This window comes from Papilio machaon, chromosome 27 (assembly GCF_912999745.1).
Source record: "Papilio machaon chromosome 27, ilPapMach1.1, whole genome shotgun sequence".
Taxonomy (NCBI): Eukaryota; Metazoa; Arthropoda; class Insecta; order Lepidoptera; family Papilionidae; genus Papilio; species Papilio machaon.
The window spans coordinates 1,088,574-1,105,172 of record NC_060012.1 but is presented as its reverse complement, the minus strand read 5'-3'; the positions used below and the strand labels follow the sequence as shown (position 1 = coordinate 1,105,172).

Here is a 16,599-nt window from a genome sequence, read left to right as displayed (position 1 = left end):
AAGACGCGGAATGAGCAGCTCCATTTAATGGCATTCAAATATAAAAACCGCCAACTTTCGACGTGGACGGTGTTATAAGCTAAGGGACGATATGTAGAGTTATTGTCACAAAATCGCTCTTCTCCTGTGACATGAGGTCGTCTAGTGAGCCGTGATCGTCGGTGCGTGAGTCCGGGACTTGCGGCGTGTATATGTTAAACGTGTATCAGATATAACACAGTCGAACTGGGGACGCGAGAAAAGAATTACAAATTCTAGGGACTAGAATAATCAAACCTAGAATCTAGGGTTCCGTCAAATAATTCGTTTCCCGAAAAGGTTCCGTGGGCAAATAAAGTTTGAGAACCGCTGCTCTAAAGAATGCTATACTAGTTATGGCCTAGAACCATCCCTACTATGTTTTTTTTTTTAAATTTTGTTCTTAATTCTTCCTTTGTTTATTCTCTCGTGTCGTTACATTGGAAGTCGCATTGCATTGCTAGCTGTCACCTGCGACTGTCCGCGTGCAATTAAAAAAACTCAATTAGCCTATGTGTTCTTCCACACTATGTTCTACGTCTATACTAAATTTCATAGAGATCCATGCAGCCGTTCTGGAGATAAATTCAAACAAACATCCATCCATCTATCTAAACATTCGCATTTATAATATTATGATTAAGGTTATTTAAAATATATCACTCTAAGCAAACGTATTATAATTAATTTCCTTAGTAACTTCCTTTTCCTCAATCACCTTAAAGAATACTATAAAGACTAGAAATATAAAACACAACCGTTTTTTTTTTAGTTAACATGGTCTACAACATTTTTGTAAGCGTTTAAAATGCTATCGTTAACAATGAACCGGAATCCTAAAACATCATCGTAAAAACACACATAAAGCATAGAAACGATTCATTCATTTCCCACGGTATTGATCTTGAATGAACTCAGTGTTGCCAGTATTTTTCTATTTAACCTTGTTCAGAAAACTGCATTTTTTTTAATGCAACTGCAAAGTTTTGAATTTTACTAATATTTTAAATACGAATGTGTAGATGCATGGATGGAACGACTTATCGAATCTCGATGAATTTACGTTTTTTTTAAATTCCGGAGGAACTCCGCAGACGGAGGTGCTGGCGATACTTAGTTTAATTATAAACAAAAGAAAAAAAATTGTTTTGTTCTAAATTCAAAATCGAATAAAACACAATTTATGAAGACGAATTTATAAGACAATGTGAATAATCAAACACATTTTCGAACATCATTATGAAACATCGAAATGTTAAATTCCATATTTGAATTGCGATTGCTAAAAGCATTCAGCACACCTTTTCTACTTGTAAAAAGAATATTGCACTCTATTCCCAATAAATAAAGTTCACATTACTTTGCAAACGTTTTGAATACAGACGTTAAATATTTTCGAACTAGGACCGCGCCTTTCCACCTGTTGTAGTCTACTTAAATTAATTTATGTTCAGAAACAGGTACGCAACGGTTTTTTTGTTTACGTAGGTGTGTTACTGGCCATAATGTAATAAATTATTTTTTGAACTGCATGTTTTTATGCTCTATGGTTTCAAACGGCAAACCTTCTACGGCAAAACTTTTAATTTCGTTTCTTTACTGTTTATAGACAACGTTTAGTTAAACATCACTTATGTAAAATATAAAAACTAGCTGTCGCCTGCGACTCCGTCCGCGAGGTATTAATAAAAAATCACTAAGTAGCCTATGTATTCTTCCAGACTATGTTCTACATCTATGACAAATGTCATCAAGATCCGTTGACCAGTTCCGGAGATACCTCCAACCATCCATCCATCTAAACATTCGCATTTATAATATTGGTATGAAGTAAGATTACTCACCGTGGTTTTCCGAAATCAATATCTTCGTATAAAACATATTACTATCTCTGTTTTGTCAAGATAATGACAGGGATGCCGGTATATTTTATACAGAGATTTTGGTCTCAGAAACCCACTGTTAATAATTGAATCGATGTTAATATTCATCATACTCATTTCCGAACGCATCCCACATCCGGTTACAGTGAAACGTCAAAAAAAACAAAATGGGGTCGACTCTCAAACACGATGGCCTTGAGAGATTTACGAAAAAAATAGACGCCTATTTATAATCAACGCGCTCGAATTAAAATGACCCAGTTAATTATGCGTATCATCTCGAGAATTGTTGTTTTACTTTGAATTTACGTGTGCAGTTATTTTTAAAGGAAAATTTAAATTTAATGCACGGTCATTTTATTTTATATTAAGTATGACTCGGCTACACTAGAGCCAAAATCTCTTAAAGTAAACTACATATCATTGAAGTAGGGTTGGCAACAGACAGGCGGACGATCGTAAAAACTTAAGCCAAAACTTTAAGGTTTATAAAACCTGTGTGTCAATCCCACGTTAGTGGGAAAAGGCTAGGAAAATGATGACATAATAAAGTGACCATTTCTATTCTACCATTTAGTGTTAGTCTTATTTAGTATGTCTAATTTAAATCCTTCCCCTTTCAAACTTTCTTATAAGGAAGGATGAGAAGGGGAAGTGGATCTGACGGAAAAGGGAATGCATAAGAAGGGGAAATATTTTCTTTCTGTGCGTCCTCACCGTCGATTAGAGGTAGATAATCTGAAATTTCGGATTTCTATGGTCAGCGGTCGGTTTGCTATTTCTGCGAACTCAGGTCGCCGCATGCTCGTTTTTCACTTTATGATATTTAAAAATAATACTGTAATTATTGCTCTTTTGAGAATTCTAGTTTGATTTTTTTTCTATACCAAAGTCTATGGTTTATCATGTGTTGACCTTTTCAATTGTTGGCAATACGCCTGGAAGTAAAATATTGTTTTATATACCGTAGTTACTTGGGTACGTTCCAGATTTCCATGAAATGCCTTGTTAAAGGAAGTGTAATTCAGGCATTTGCTAAATTTTACTGAGTCAATTTTTATTTCGTTCACTTTAAGATATTGTTGTAAGAATTTTTCCTAATTTGACTTGTATCTATTTGATTGCTTTTTACTTGTTCTTAATAAAAAAAACTTTTACATAAACCTCCTATATAAAATATGTTAAGTGAACGAGTTTATTGTTTACTAATTTTCACACAGTTTCTCTCCTTGCTGGAAAGTCTTACATTATCCTAACCATGTTACATTTCCCGATACGATTTCTGGGTGTGGTAAGTATTATTACTAGAATATTAACAATAGCGTCGGTGGCTCAGGGGTTAAGCACTTGACTTGCAATCTGCAGGTCTTGGGTTCGAATCCCGCCATGTACCAATGTATTTTTCGATTTACATATGTACATTTATCCGACGTTCTTACGGTGAAGGAAAACATCGTGATGCTGCACATATCAGAGAAGAAATTCAATGATATGTGTGAAGTCTACCAACCCGCACTTGGCTTGGTTGACTATGGCCTAGTCACCTCTAACTTGGGGTAGGCTGCGAGCCCCTCGGTGGGGACGTATAGTGAGCTGATGATGATTCCCTAACAAAATAACTATTTCCTGTACAAAGTAGACTATGATTTATACAAATAAAAAGTTCTTTCTCACGACATTCAATTGTTAAACGAAACTGTTTAAATATTATCAAGTGAACCTAGCATGATGCCTGTGCCCTGAATATACGTCCTGTTTTAAAAATGTACAAGCTAAAATCACCCTTATTACTAAGTGTATAAGAGACAATAAAACTAAGAGGTTACGTGCAAAGAAAAAGGAAGCTTTGTGTTAAAACTTAAAGTTTAAATTACAAAACCAAAAATAACAAAGACGGCAATTGTCTATTCAAGTATGGTCTCCATGTAAATTGGTTCTGTACATCCATCACAATAAATCCATTATTTAAATACGTTTAAAGTACAGCATCTTGACCCCTATTGCTTACGTTATAAGAATGATAATTGCTTGCCGTTAATAATTCAGGGGTACGTAACCTTTCCGCGTGGGCTACATTACAAGTTTCGGTGACTCACGTTATGTCATACGAAGACGTCTTTTTACCTCATTACGAATTCTTAAGGATACATAATCTTTGAAATACCGTGAGTGTATGCGTTATTTTTTATTATCTTAGGCCATAAAAATAAAATTTTGTAACTGTCAACCAATGAATAAGTATTGATTACGCAAAACTATAACAAATCTGAAAAAGATTGTGATCCAATAGTGCACTATTTTCAATCTAAATGCAGACACAAAACGCAATCAACTTTAAATATTATAATTTTTATACTGTTTCATAAAAAAAAACAAAAAAAAAGTTGACTAAAACTATATCAAATTCATTAAAATTGCTTGTAATCTGGTTCAAATATGACAAGGTTCATCGTAAATACTGTAATAGCCATTATTGTGGACCATAATAAGTAACAAGCTAAAAAAAACGAATTTTGTAATTGAATATAGGTCAGATGTCACAAACATTTTGACATTCCGCCATTAATTTAACCGCACTTGACCGCAAAATAGATCTTTTGGCCCGGGCATTGTGTTCAATTTTGAATGGTCATTGTACAACTTAAACAGAGATTAATTAATAATCGATTAACCATTACATTTTTGGGTGCGGTGACTTAATAGACATCGAAAAGGGGACCCAAATAAAAAAAAACACTTATAAATAACAAAAACAAACGTGCTTGAAACATACTTATTTAGGGTGGATGTTATAGTTTTTGACATTATATTTTGTGTGTGAGATCGAATAACTACTCTTATATTGCCGCCAAGTATTATAGGGGTATAACATTAAAAAAAAAAGTAATATAGAAGCTAAAATAATGAAATAGGGTGACCCGCATCCATTAATTTCCCAACCCTCAACATGAGTGTTTCTTTTAAACTATCAAATATTTAGTACATAACAAGGAAGGTAAAATTGAATTAATAATAATAAAAACCTACAGATGTGTAGTCATTTTTTTATTTTCCATACGTCAAATCAGCGTTGGCTTTACTATCAGAACGCTTTTTACTTTTTAACTTTTTTTAAAAAGCTCCGAGGCAACGACAATGCACGTTGAGTCATACAACCAGAGATCGTTGCCCCCGACTCCCGCGCTGTCAACATGGCGGTTGTTAATATTGAAATAAACATTATTACAATTTATGGGTCAAATTTTAATGAATAATTATATATTGAGCCGTGATAAGTGCCACTAAATGTTTATTGAAATGTAAACAACTAAGTTTTCTTTTTTGAAAGACTTTAAATTCGTGGTTATGTTTCTTAAAAAATATCTTACAAATTTTTATACAAATCTCTATTTTACTATAGCATCGAACTGTAGTGTTTAAGAATTACGTATCTAGAAGTAATAAAAATTATAATTATATTTTTAATGTGAAAGTTATTGATAAAAATTCTAAACTGTTTGGAGCTTTCATTATCTTATCGGGGAAAAAATGACAGCACAAACATATCCAATATGTCCGCTTGTACACTTCCGCCATACATTGTTTTGATGCCAGTGCATTTATCAAGTTTTAAAACTAGTTAATCTTAGTCACATCAGATAATTAGCCGAGATTTAATTTACTATTCATATTATGTACGTATTACCTTATTTTACCAACGTGTACCCATAATGTCTTCCCAGTTAATAAATAACCAATTTTTTACTGACATTAAGAATAAAAAACTGAAGAAATACGAATAGACCATTGAAGATGTCAAATTATTTTATCCTCACCTTTTACAATAGAATATATATTCTGTAATCCAATCAATACAGACTAAAAAAAATCAAACAGCAAAACTCAGACACAATAGTAACATCGAGAAAGTGTAAAAAAAGAAATATCATCAACTTTAATCATCGTATCGTAGATTTCTATAAATAAAACTGGCCACTCAAGAAGCGAGTTACAGTTGAATAAAAATAAAAAAGTAATAATAATCATTTTGCTTCTGAACGCACCGTGCACCGTACCGACATTGTTGCGCGCCTTTTTTGCCCGCGAAAGTTTGACAGGTGAGTCATACATGAAGGTTGCACATGCAATAAACACGAACCGAGACATTCCGATGCAAGACAACCTTGAGTTACTGCGAGGACCATGCCTAAATAAATGTTTGGTTAACAACACATTAGAAATAAACAAATACAAACAAAACATACCTAATCGTTATAATGCCATATTTCATTAATTATGTTAAGATATAAGGATATGAATCTTACTAATATTATAAATGCGAACGTATGGATGGATAGATGGATGTTTGCTTGAAGGTATCTCCATAACATGTCAACGAATCTCGATGAAATTTGTCACAGATCGTAGTCTGGACGAACACATAGGCTACTTATTATATTTTTTTCAATTCCGCGGGGACAGAGTCGCGGGCTAGTAATTAAATAAGAACGATCCCATATTTGTAATAGTGCTTTTTCTTATGTTATTTATAAAGCCTAGGTAAGCTTTTTTATTTGATGACACATTTATCTCCTTCAACAGTAATTCTTAATCCGTTATAAAACATTTTGACTTTATTAGAAATTTCCCTTTTAATTTTTATAACTAAATAATTAAGTTCATTCCATCAAAAATTAAGCTACCGTGTCACCCTACGGTAACCGTATGAAATATATTCTTGGCCCTATTTTTTCCATTGTGGCACCAATTCGTAGTGCCATTATTGTTTTTCAGTAATAATGTTACCATTTCGAAATTTAAATTTGTAAATTATGGTCAGTTTTATAAGAAAAAAAAACACGCGTACGTTTCGTTTTTAGTAGTGGCCAGTCTCATAATTTGCCATTTTATACAAGACTATTTAAATTTTAAACCCTAAATATTATAATTAAAATAATAAATTAAATACATCGTATTACTTTAATCTAAGATTCGTGCTCTATAGTTTTCAGTAGTCGAACAGACAATAAATCTAGACTTCCTACTTAGTCATGACCTAAACAGGCGCCTAGGATCGTTTGCAAACTAAAATTAGCTAAATTCGATGCCTCCTTAAGCCCAGAGGACATAAGATCGGGTATCTATTTGACTAATACGCAAATAACAGTCTTATTTCAAACTAAGAAGGATCATTTTACAACGTATGTGACAATTTTCAAAAACCAAAAATGAAGTATCGAACGTGATCTTTATGACAATAACATAAGGTTGATTTTTGAACGTTTGTAGGTCAAGCTAAATTTGTTTGACATGGATATTGTTAGCTACGTGTGTACGGAAAAGTTTTGTTGAGTAATTAATAACAATCACGTATTAGAAGTAGGAATGGAGTTAATTGTGTTCATGAACAAAAGGTGACATGTGAAATATTGTATTTAAACTATTATAGTCCTTAACTCTATACACAATAGGTACACATTAACTTAGACGGTGCGTAGAAATTTGATATGAAAGTTATGGAATTCCATCTCCATTTCCATTAAATACGAATAATATTTAAAAATTACAAGCAATTCAATTTTGCCTACGTAAAAAAAAAAAGAATATCCACCACAACACATGGTAAACTTTTTAAATCCACAAATGAAACTCGTCTATAGCATCTATATAAAATTCTGGTGTCACGGGGTTCGGGCTTGAACTCCTCCGAATCGGCTTGACCGATTCTCATGAAATTTTGTGAGCATATTCAGTAGGTCTGAGAATCGGCCAACATCTATTTTTCATAAACCTTTAGTTTTTTTTTTTTAATGCGCGCGGACGGAGTCGCGGGCGACTATAATTGAAGCTACTAATTTTCCAACAATTTTCTAACGTGCCAGCATCTTAATTAAAAAAAAACTTATAAAATTCGAATTATAAGAACGTAATACTTTACGATTAATTCAGATAAAAAAAAATATAGAGACAGCGTTTAATATTATTTTTATTTCAACATATTTTATTGTTTGAATTCTTCAATACAATTTGAATTTCTAAAGAATTGTATATAATTTGAAATTGTTATTTTCCTTCTAAGCAATTATTCACACAAGTTTATTATATAAAATATGAAATATTTATATTCTGCGTTGTCATTGTGAGGCATAGACCGTTCATACACCATGTAGAAAGTGTTATTACATTATCAAAGATAAACGTAACTGCTCGTACAGTGTAAGGTAACCACAAATTTTATACAATCGCTTACGAAATAAGATTCCATATTTTTAATCAGTGTAGAACAAGGAAGACAATTAGCCAGAGCGCCATATTTTGACGTTATAAGTTACTACTAAAAGAGAGATGACCAAATGTTTATAGAAATACAAATATATTCTCTCATAATTAAACGATTACTCAGGAACTATTAAAATAAATCTGTCTGTTCTAAATTTAGGACAGTCCTGTATTTAGTTTATGTTAGTATGGTCACCGTAACGATCAGTGGGATTGCGAAAATTTAACAACCGCGAAGCAGTTAAAGCACGATCTCAGTTAGCGGTTATAGAGGTCGCTAGTGTCTTATAGATCAGGTTTCCTGGCTGTAAGATATTTCATCTTCATTTTGTTACCAAATAACAAATTCCCTCAATTCACGCAAACTGTAATTGTTTAAATTTTTTTTTATTTTTAATTTCATTTTACTATCGTTTGTAATTTTAAAGGAGTGAGGAATGTTTGCTGTTTTTAATTTTCGAAACGTTTATTTTAATTTCGATGACAGTTGTCATAATTGCGCGGGAACGTACAGATTGATGAACAATGACACAGATAAGAAAATGTAATTATAATATTGACCAACACTAACCACAGATTAAATAAACAATACAATCTGTCTCACGCTCGACTTGAAGCGATAAGAATCAATACAATTTGTTTTGATGGAAGTTTTATCTTAATAAGTAATTTTAGTCCGAATCGCACGAAATGATAATGGAATAAAGTCAGATCGAATATCGAGATGTACTTATGTATTTATGTCTATTTCATTATGAACTTAATTTTATACTGTAAGGCAAAATTTACAGCTGTCGCCCGCGACTCCGTCCGCGCGCAGTAAAAAAAAACTAAATGGGGGGGGTATGAAAAATAGATGTTGGCCGATTCTCAGACCTACTGAATATGCTCACAAAATTTCATGAGAATCGGTCAAGCCGTTTTGGAGGAGTACGGGAACGAACATTATGACACGAGAATTTTATATATAACACTAGCTGTCGCCCGCGACTCCGTCAGCGCGCAGTTAAAAAAAACTAAATTGGGGGGTATGAAAAATAGATGTTGGCCGATTCTCAGACCTACTGAATATGCTCACAAAATTTCCTAAAAATCGCTCAATCCGTTTCGTAGGAGTATGGTAACTAACATTGTGACACGAGAATTTTATACGTATATAAAATGAGGCCGCTTTCTATGAAAATACAGGTAAAGTAAAAAAAAAGTAAGATAAAAATTGAACGCGAAAAGAACGAAGAGTGTAGTGAGTTCTAGAAAATTTATTTTGATGTAATATTTAATTTTAAAAAAAACCGAATGCTTACAGACCAACCCTTACTACGCGTGTAAAAGAATCAAATGACTTCTCAATCAAAATCTATCAAACATTACCCTCCTGGTCGGGCATATTTGTATTAAATATCTTATAACCTGTGACTTCGCCGCACTATGACAGCAAAAGTGAAATGATCATGCTCTCTCCGTTCCACTCTGAATACTAGGCTTGCATAAATAAGTGTAGGTCTTAATTTTATAACTAACAAAATTAGGGTTGTCAAAAACTAAAATATAATATCAAGGTCTTGAAACCCACCCAATTTTTATCAAAGTCCTACTTTATTTAGCACTAGCTTTTACCCGCGACTCCGTCCGCGCGGAATAAAAAATAGAAAACTGGGTAAAAATTATCCTATGTCCGTTTCCTGGTTCTAAGCTACCTCCCCATCAATTTTCAGCTAAATCAGTTCGACCGATCTTGAGTTATAAATAGTGTAACTAACACGACTTTCTTTTATATATATATATATATTAGATGGTATCTGCGACACCGTCTGTGCAGAATTTAAAAAAAAAACTTATTTAGTAACCTATGTGTTCTTGCAGCTCTATGCTCCACATCTATGTCAAATTTCATCAGGGTCCGTTGAACCGTTCTGGAGATACTTTCAAACAAACATCCATCCATCCATCTAAACATTCGCTGCTTTCCGGGTAATCTCCAGGACGGCTGGAACGATTTGGGCGGCATTTTGACGGGAAGGTATCTGATGCAAACGGGCATATAAGGCTACCTTTTATTTAAACTCTTCTCTGACGAAGTCAAGGGCGACGGATAATAAATAATAAAAAATGCATTTCAAAATTTTTTTTTTAATGATTTGAATTTTATTATTTTTGACAACCCTAAGCGTAGAGAGGAAAACCTCGTTCCCGATAATTTGCAGAATAACGAGCTCTATGGCAGCGCAGATAAAATTACGCTAATTAAATTTCAAATCTGAAAACATCCACTTGAATTCATACTCATCTTATGTTTCACTGAGAGTTTCCACCGCCGAAACATCTGTACAAGAAAATGTTATCTCTATTTTTTTAATACTTAAATTAATGTCAATTTGTTTTCACATCGACAGATAAACCCTCGATAATCATATTAAAAGTGCTTTGAAACTCTTTACTACTTTTTTCAACATTACCACGCTCGTGTCCCAGTGGGGTAGGTAAAAAGTCCTATTTGGCACGGTCGGAGTCGGATATAACATGCGCTTGTGGCTTTCCCAAGATACCCTATCTTTGTAACATTTCCCTCGACACCAAAAAAAGAGTGGGCGCCGCAAAAATCCCGGCCAGAGCGCCTTAATTGCTAAAACCGACCCTGGTCACCACCAGGGTCGGTTTTAGCTTTATAAAGGTAAAGTTGTTCCGATAGGTTTTTCAAACTCGTCAAAAATCCAACAGCTTTCAGTTATATTTTTTTTTTGACTGACTACCCACTGTTTGCCTTGAAGAGGCATTTACAGTTTCACCGGGCTTGAGGTGACCGAACGCAGATGGCGCTTAGCCTTAACCTCGTTTATTAGTAACTAAGCTCGAAGGCTCCCTCAGGAGCCTCGGCTCGGGCTGTTACTTCAATATTATAACCGGATTGGGGGTTATATAGAGTAACACTTTCCAACTACTGCATAATAAACTGTATTTCTAAATATATAAACAACAGAAACGTAATAAAAATGGATACGTCGTAAAACCGTTACTTTATTGTTTAATAAAAACCAGATATGTCTCAAGTAGTCGGGGTTCCGTATAACATTTTTAATACGTTTACTGCCACGGCATGCACACGTGTATAAGACGTAGCATTGAAAGTGTTAAAGTAACAATAACTTTGTGAAAATACAAATAGGATTGTACTTTAGCCATTCAAACCTTTTCCTAGTCAAACATTATCAATATGGAAAGAATAAAAAGGGAAAACGAGTACATTTAGGTCCTCGAAATATGACGTATTTAACGAAAAGAACGGAAAGTTTCACTACTTCACGCTTGTCACTAGAGTTTGACAAAAACAATTTATTCTCATACGGAACTCTATAAAGGTGGGCAGCATTTTATTATCTATTCTCACCTTTGTTATAATATACGGCTGTCAAATAAAAACTAAAATGGCAACACTGATACAAAAATGTCTAGAGCTTCTGTTTAGATCACAAAAGGAAGAAATAATAATAATTTATAAGATTATAGTAGGAATAGCAAACCTTTCGATATCATGCGTTCTGGAACCTTCCCACCCTTTTCTTATAAGTTAAGGATGGGAAAGAGGAATGAATTTGAAGGGACGGGATACATAGGCAAGGCAAACATCTCTCTGTTGAGAAAGTAATGGCCGCCATGTATGAAATTTGACGTATCTATGTTTACCTAATTTCGACGTTTGATCGTAAGTCGTAACGAATTATAAATTGTTTGTCTCCTTTTGCCATAAAGTTAATGTAAATCTAAAATGTATATGTTAGACGTAACCTTGCTCGAAATAAACCCACGTCTCTGCCAAGACATCTGTAATAATATAGGTTTTGTAGTCGTCAGCTGTTTAATATTTTTATAGTAGCATATGGTTTCTGTAGTTTCCCACAGAGAGCACTCATACAATATTATTGCCCTTTTCATACCAAAAAAAACCTTGAGAGGTGTCAAGGGACACCCGGATGGAACGAAGTTCCTTTCAATTAATTAGTGAAGGAACCAATGTTTATTCTATGAATAAAAAACTTAAGTCTTCACAAGAAGTACATTTTATTTCTATGAATTTTCGTTATATATTGTCACGTCGTTGCCATGGTGAAGTAGCGCTCATTCGTCGTTAACATACTTACTATAGCAAAAAGTGTCGTGACAACTTTTCGTAAGAATTTTTTCCGTCTAGCCCCCTTTCACAACGCGCGATAAGAAACTTCGTTCCAAAAACAAAGACAACGATATATTTTTACAGTTTTAAACAAAGAAACTATTATGTTCATATTCATAGTCCAAAAAATACGAAGGAATATTGCTGTATTTTTTTGGGTATTAATCCTACTGACAAATTTTTTTTTTGCACGTTATATTTTACGTTGCGAAATAGCCTAAACGACTGAATCAATAGAGATGTTATTCAATTCACATTTTTCCCTGCAAAGTCTTAAGAGTCAGTTAAGGTTTGCGATGTTCAAATTAATTAGTGATTACCTGCACTGGGCCAATATGCTTCTATAGTCACACCTGTGATAGGATAAACTCCGATGCCTCTTGGTAGCTACTTATATGAGCTAACTAACAACTAATAGTTTTAAAGTTATATAGTAACTTCTACTAATACTTTTGATCACAAAAGTTATTTATAAAAATACCAAACCTTCTAATTGCAACAGCTACATCAGATCTTTCACTGAGCTCACAAATAACTTTGATCAGGCAAATGTTTACATAAAACATTCAGTCTGTGGTTCAGTATGTCCGTACTGAATGTATTCATACTAAACATATATCTATTTCTGGAGTAAGAGTTAAAAAGTAAATAATTCTGCCGTGCTCAAAGGAGGGTACAGGGCCGCGCCTACAGAAAGTTTTTAATTTTACTAGTATATAAAGAAAATGTTTTTGATTCTACTTCTGTGATAAGATTCAATAAAAAAAATGGTTATTGTGAGAAAACTATAAAAGATAGATATATGCTATCGCGGACTTTTATTTAGGACATTTAAAGAGCTACAATTCGTCCATACATCATTTTTATGTAGGTCCTATAGTTTAGCCTACGTAAGCGCTGAAAGCAAAAATGTCCCTAATTTTCGCAACAAATTTTGAAGCTCAATTCAAAATCTACTAGTCTTCTAGTTATTTAAAAAAAAATCGGAGATTCGCAGTAACACACATAAAAAAAATCAGTCGAATTGATAACCTCCTTCTTTTTGAAGTCGGCTAAAAATGATTTTCGTGTATTACATCAGTTAATATGTATTATTTCATTCATAAAAATGACAGATATAAAAAAAAGTTAACGCAATTATCAAATATTTTCACTAATATTAGTAATGACTATAGATTGATCACTGTAATAAGTGAGCATTTATTAAAATGTAATATCAGCTGATATAAACTAAACAAAAAAAAAAACTAAAAATCAAATCTACAAATTAATAAACATTTAAAATAAATTAAATCTTTTAATTATATAATAAATTAATAAATAAATCTTCATTATAAAAAATCTTCAAAACTCAAGCGGTACAAACATCGTGAAAATACCTCGTAATTCCGCTCCCCTCATATCCTAGGAAAAGTTACAATAATTATTATAACTGTAGTCTGTTACCTAGATAACTATCTACGATTAAATTCTCACTAACTTATTATTTCATTGTTAAACGTAATCTTTCTAAATGTTTTCATTTGACCAATGTTTAATTATGTATCATAACCTCATTTTAAGACTTTATTCTACACATAATCTTACTAATATTACAAACGCGAATGTTTGGATAGTTGATTTGATTTGTTTGTTGAGTTATGTCCTTCCAGGTGGACCGACGACATAATCCGCACGGCGGGAAGTTGTTAGATGCGAAAGGCGGAGGACCGCGTACTGTGGAAGGCATTGGGAAAGGCCTATGCTCAGCAGTGGGCAGATAAAGGCTGATGATGATGAATGTTTGAATGGACATTTGTTATAAGCTATCTTGAAAATAACTGAAGCAATTTTACAGAGATCCTCTCTGTAAAATTTGGCATATATGTAAAAATTAGTCTTGAAGAACACTGAACAGGTGACTTTTCTTCATTCTGCGCAGACGAAGTCACGGATAGAAACTGGTTTTATAATAAATTCGTTCACTAATAAACTTTTATCAAGATTATCGAAGTAATTGATGTTAAAAATGGTACGCAAAGATAGAGATAATAAGAAGCAAAATGTTAACTTAGTATAGTCATATTACGAAGAGCTGATGGGCACTTAAACAAAGTAATGAGATTGACTATCTACAAAGGTAAAGAAAGAAGGAAGATTTAGATATAATGGATAGAAAAGATTTGAGAGCTGATAAAGGTTTATGGAATAGTAGCAGATACTAAGAGGGGATAAAGCTACTAAATGCGAACGTAATGTGACACAACTTAATAAGCCCTGGCTTATAATCAGTTAATAAAAGAAATTATTGTATTTATCAATCGGATATCAAAATAATGTTCAAGATAAAAGCTTACTAAATTTACGATTACAAGATAATAATATTTGTTATTGTTTTAATGTTTCACTGTAAGAAAGTAATGCATTTCGAGGATCCATTTATTTTCATTTTCATTTATTTTAATTTTCGTTTCATTTGTTGTAATTTTCGTTTCATTTATTTTTATTTTCGTTTCATTTATTTACAAAGGTATACTCACGGGTGTTCTCCTGTGCAGTAGAGTGCCAACAGGACTGGGAATCTTGGTGGGTGTACTGCCGTGAGAGCTGCGAGCTGCAATGGAATATAACATATTAAAAAAAAAATACAATAGCAAGAGGACTTTGCATTACATTGCTTGTTAAATGTCTCTAAATGAAGGTTTTCATGTTCCAAATCTACGTCATTTTATTATTTTGTCACATTAACTATCCAAACTTTATTAAAATTTTATATTTGTCTCCTAAAGGTTCAAAAACTTGACTGACAGATTACGATGAAACTTTGATTGAATGTTATGAGGAAACCAGAGACAATTTTTGTTTTATTTATAAAAAGGTATTTACATATATTTTTTCATTTTTAATTAAAACTTTTTACTTGCACTATAATCTGTTATAATGATATCAAACTAGCTTTTACCCGCGACTCCGTCCGCGCGGAATAAAAAAATAGAAAACGGGGTAAAAATTATCCTATGTCCGTTTCCTGGTTCTAAGCTACCTACCCATCAATTTTCAGCTAAATCAGTTCGACCGATCTTGAGTTATAAATAGTGTAACTAACACGACTTTCTTTTATATATATAGATTTTGACGTTATTTAAATCTGACATAGCATGCCTGAATGTGTTACATTCAAACAAAATAAACTCTTCATATAATTAATACCAAGGTGAACAGGTGACATATGACATTACATTGTCACGCGTCACGTTACCCCAAGGTTCCAATCAGAGTGAAACAAAAAATGTATCTTGGCATTGTACAAAACGAGATAGAAGATTAATAAAACTTCCATCTTTATTTAAATGCAAATATAATATTAACATATTTCAACTGCCAGAAACAACGTATTGCCATCTCTATTATTCTTTTTGAAAATCCAGAAACAACAATACATATGAATATTGCGGCAGTGTAAATCTATATATATAAAAGAAAGTGGTGTTAGTTACACTATTTATAACTCAAGAACGGCTGAATCGATTTGACTGAAAATTGGTGGGCAGGTAGCTTAGAACCAGGAAACGGACATATGATAATTTTTACCCCGTTATCTATTTTTTATATCGCGCGGACGGAGTCGCGGGTAAAAGCTAGTTTATAGATAAAGTTAATTCTTAAGTTAAAAAAAACACGCTTTATGTTATGTAGGATAAAGAAGTAAGACAGTTATGTGTGTGCCATTTGGGTATTAATATCTGCCTATACATCTATGATACATGCGTGATATTATAGACTAGCTGTTAGCGACTTCTTCCGCGCGACATAAAAAAAAATAGTAGCCTCTTTGTTCTTCCAGACTATTTTTTTTTATAAGAGAAGGGGGCAAAGGAGCAGCGGGAACACCAAGGAGTTCATCGATGCCCATGGACATCTGCAATACCAGAGGAATTGCAGATGCGTTGCCGGCCTTTGAGATGGTGATACTATGCACTATATCTGAACCGTTCCGGAGATACCTTCAACAAACATTCATCGAAGCTTTCGCATTTATAATATTAAGTAAGATGTTGTCATTTCTATATAGACGCCCTTTTACACTGTCACTTTCATTCGGTCACACACGAGCGAACCGGTGAGCGACAACTAGTATGATATATGAAATATCTACGTAACATACGTACACAGAGTTCAATAACTTTCAAACTTTCACATATACTTTGTATAGTAAACAAACTAGCTTTTACCCGCGACTCCGTCCGCGCGGAATAAAAAAATAGAAAACGGGGTAAAAATTATCCTATGTCC

General features: G+C 33.3%; 1 protein-coding gene across 4 annotated transcripts in view; it reads right to left on the bottom strand.

The window, feature by feature from the left end:
- Window positions 1-16,599, bottom strand: part of LOC106707911 — a 45,885-nt gene that overhangs the window by 25,037 nt on the left and 4,249 nt on the right. For all 4 annotated transcript variants that reach the window (XR_006756520.1, XR_006756519.1, XM_045684786.1 and 1 more), the window contains exon 2: window positions 14,847-14,920. Coding sequence is in view for 2 of the 4 variants with exons in the window: in XM_045684786.1 (XP_045540742.1) it covers window positions 14,847-14,920 (74 nt within the window). In the remaining 2 variants the exon portion in view is untranslated. The remainder of the gene's footprint in view (window positions 1-14,846; window positions 14,921-16,599) is intronic.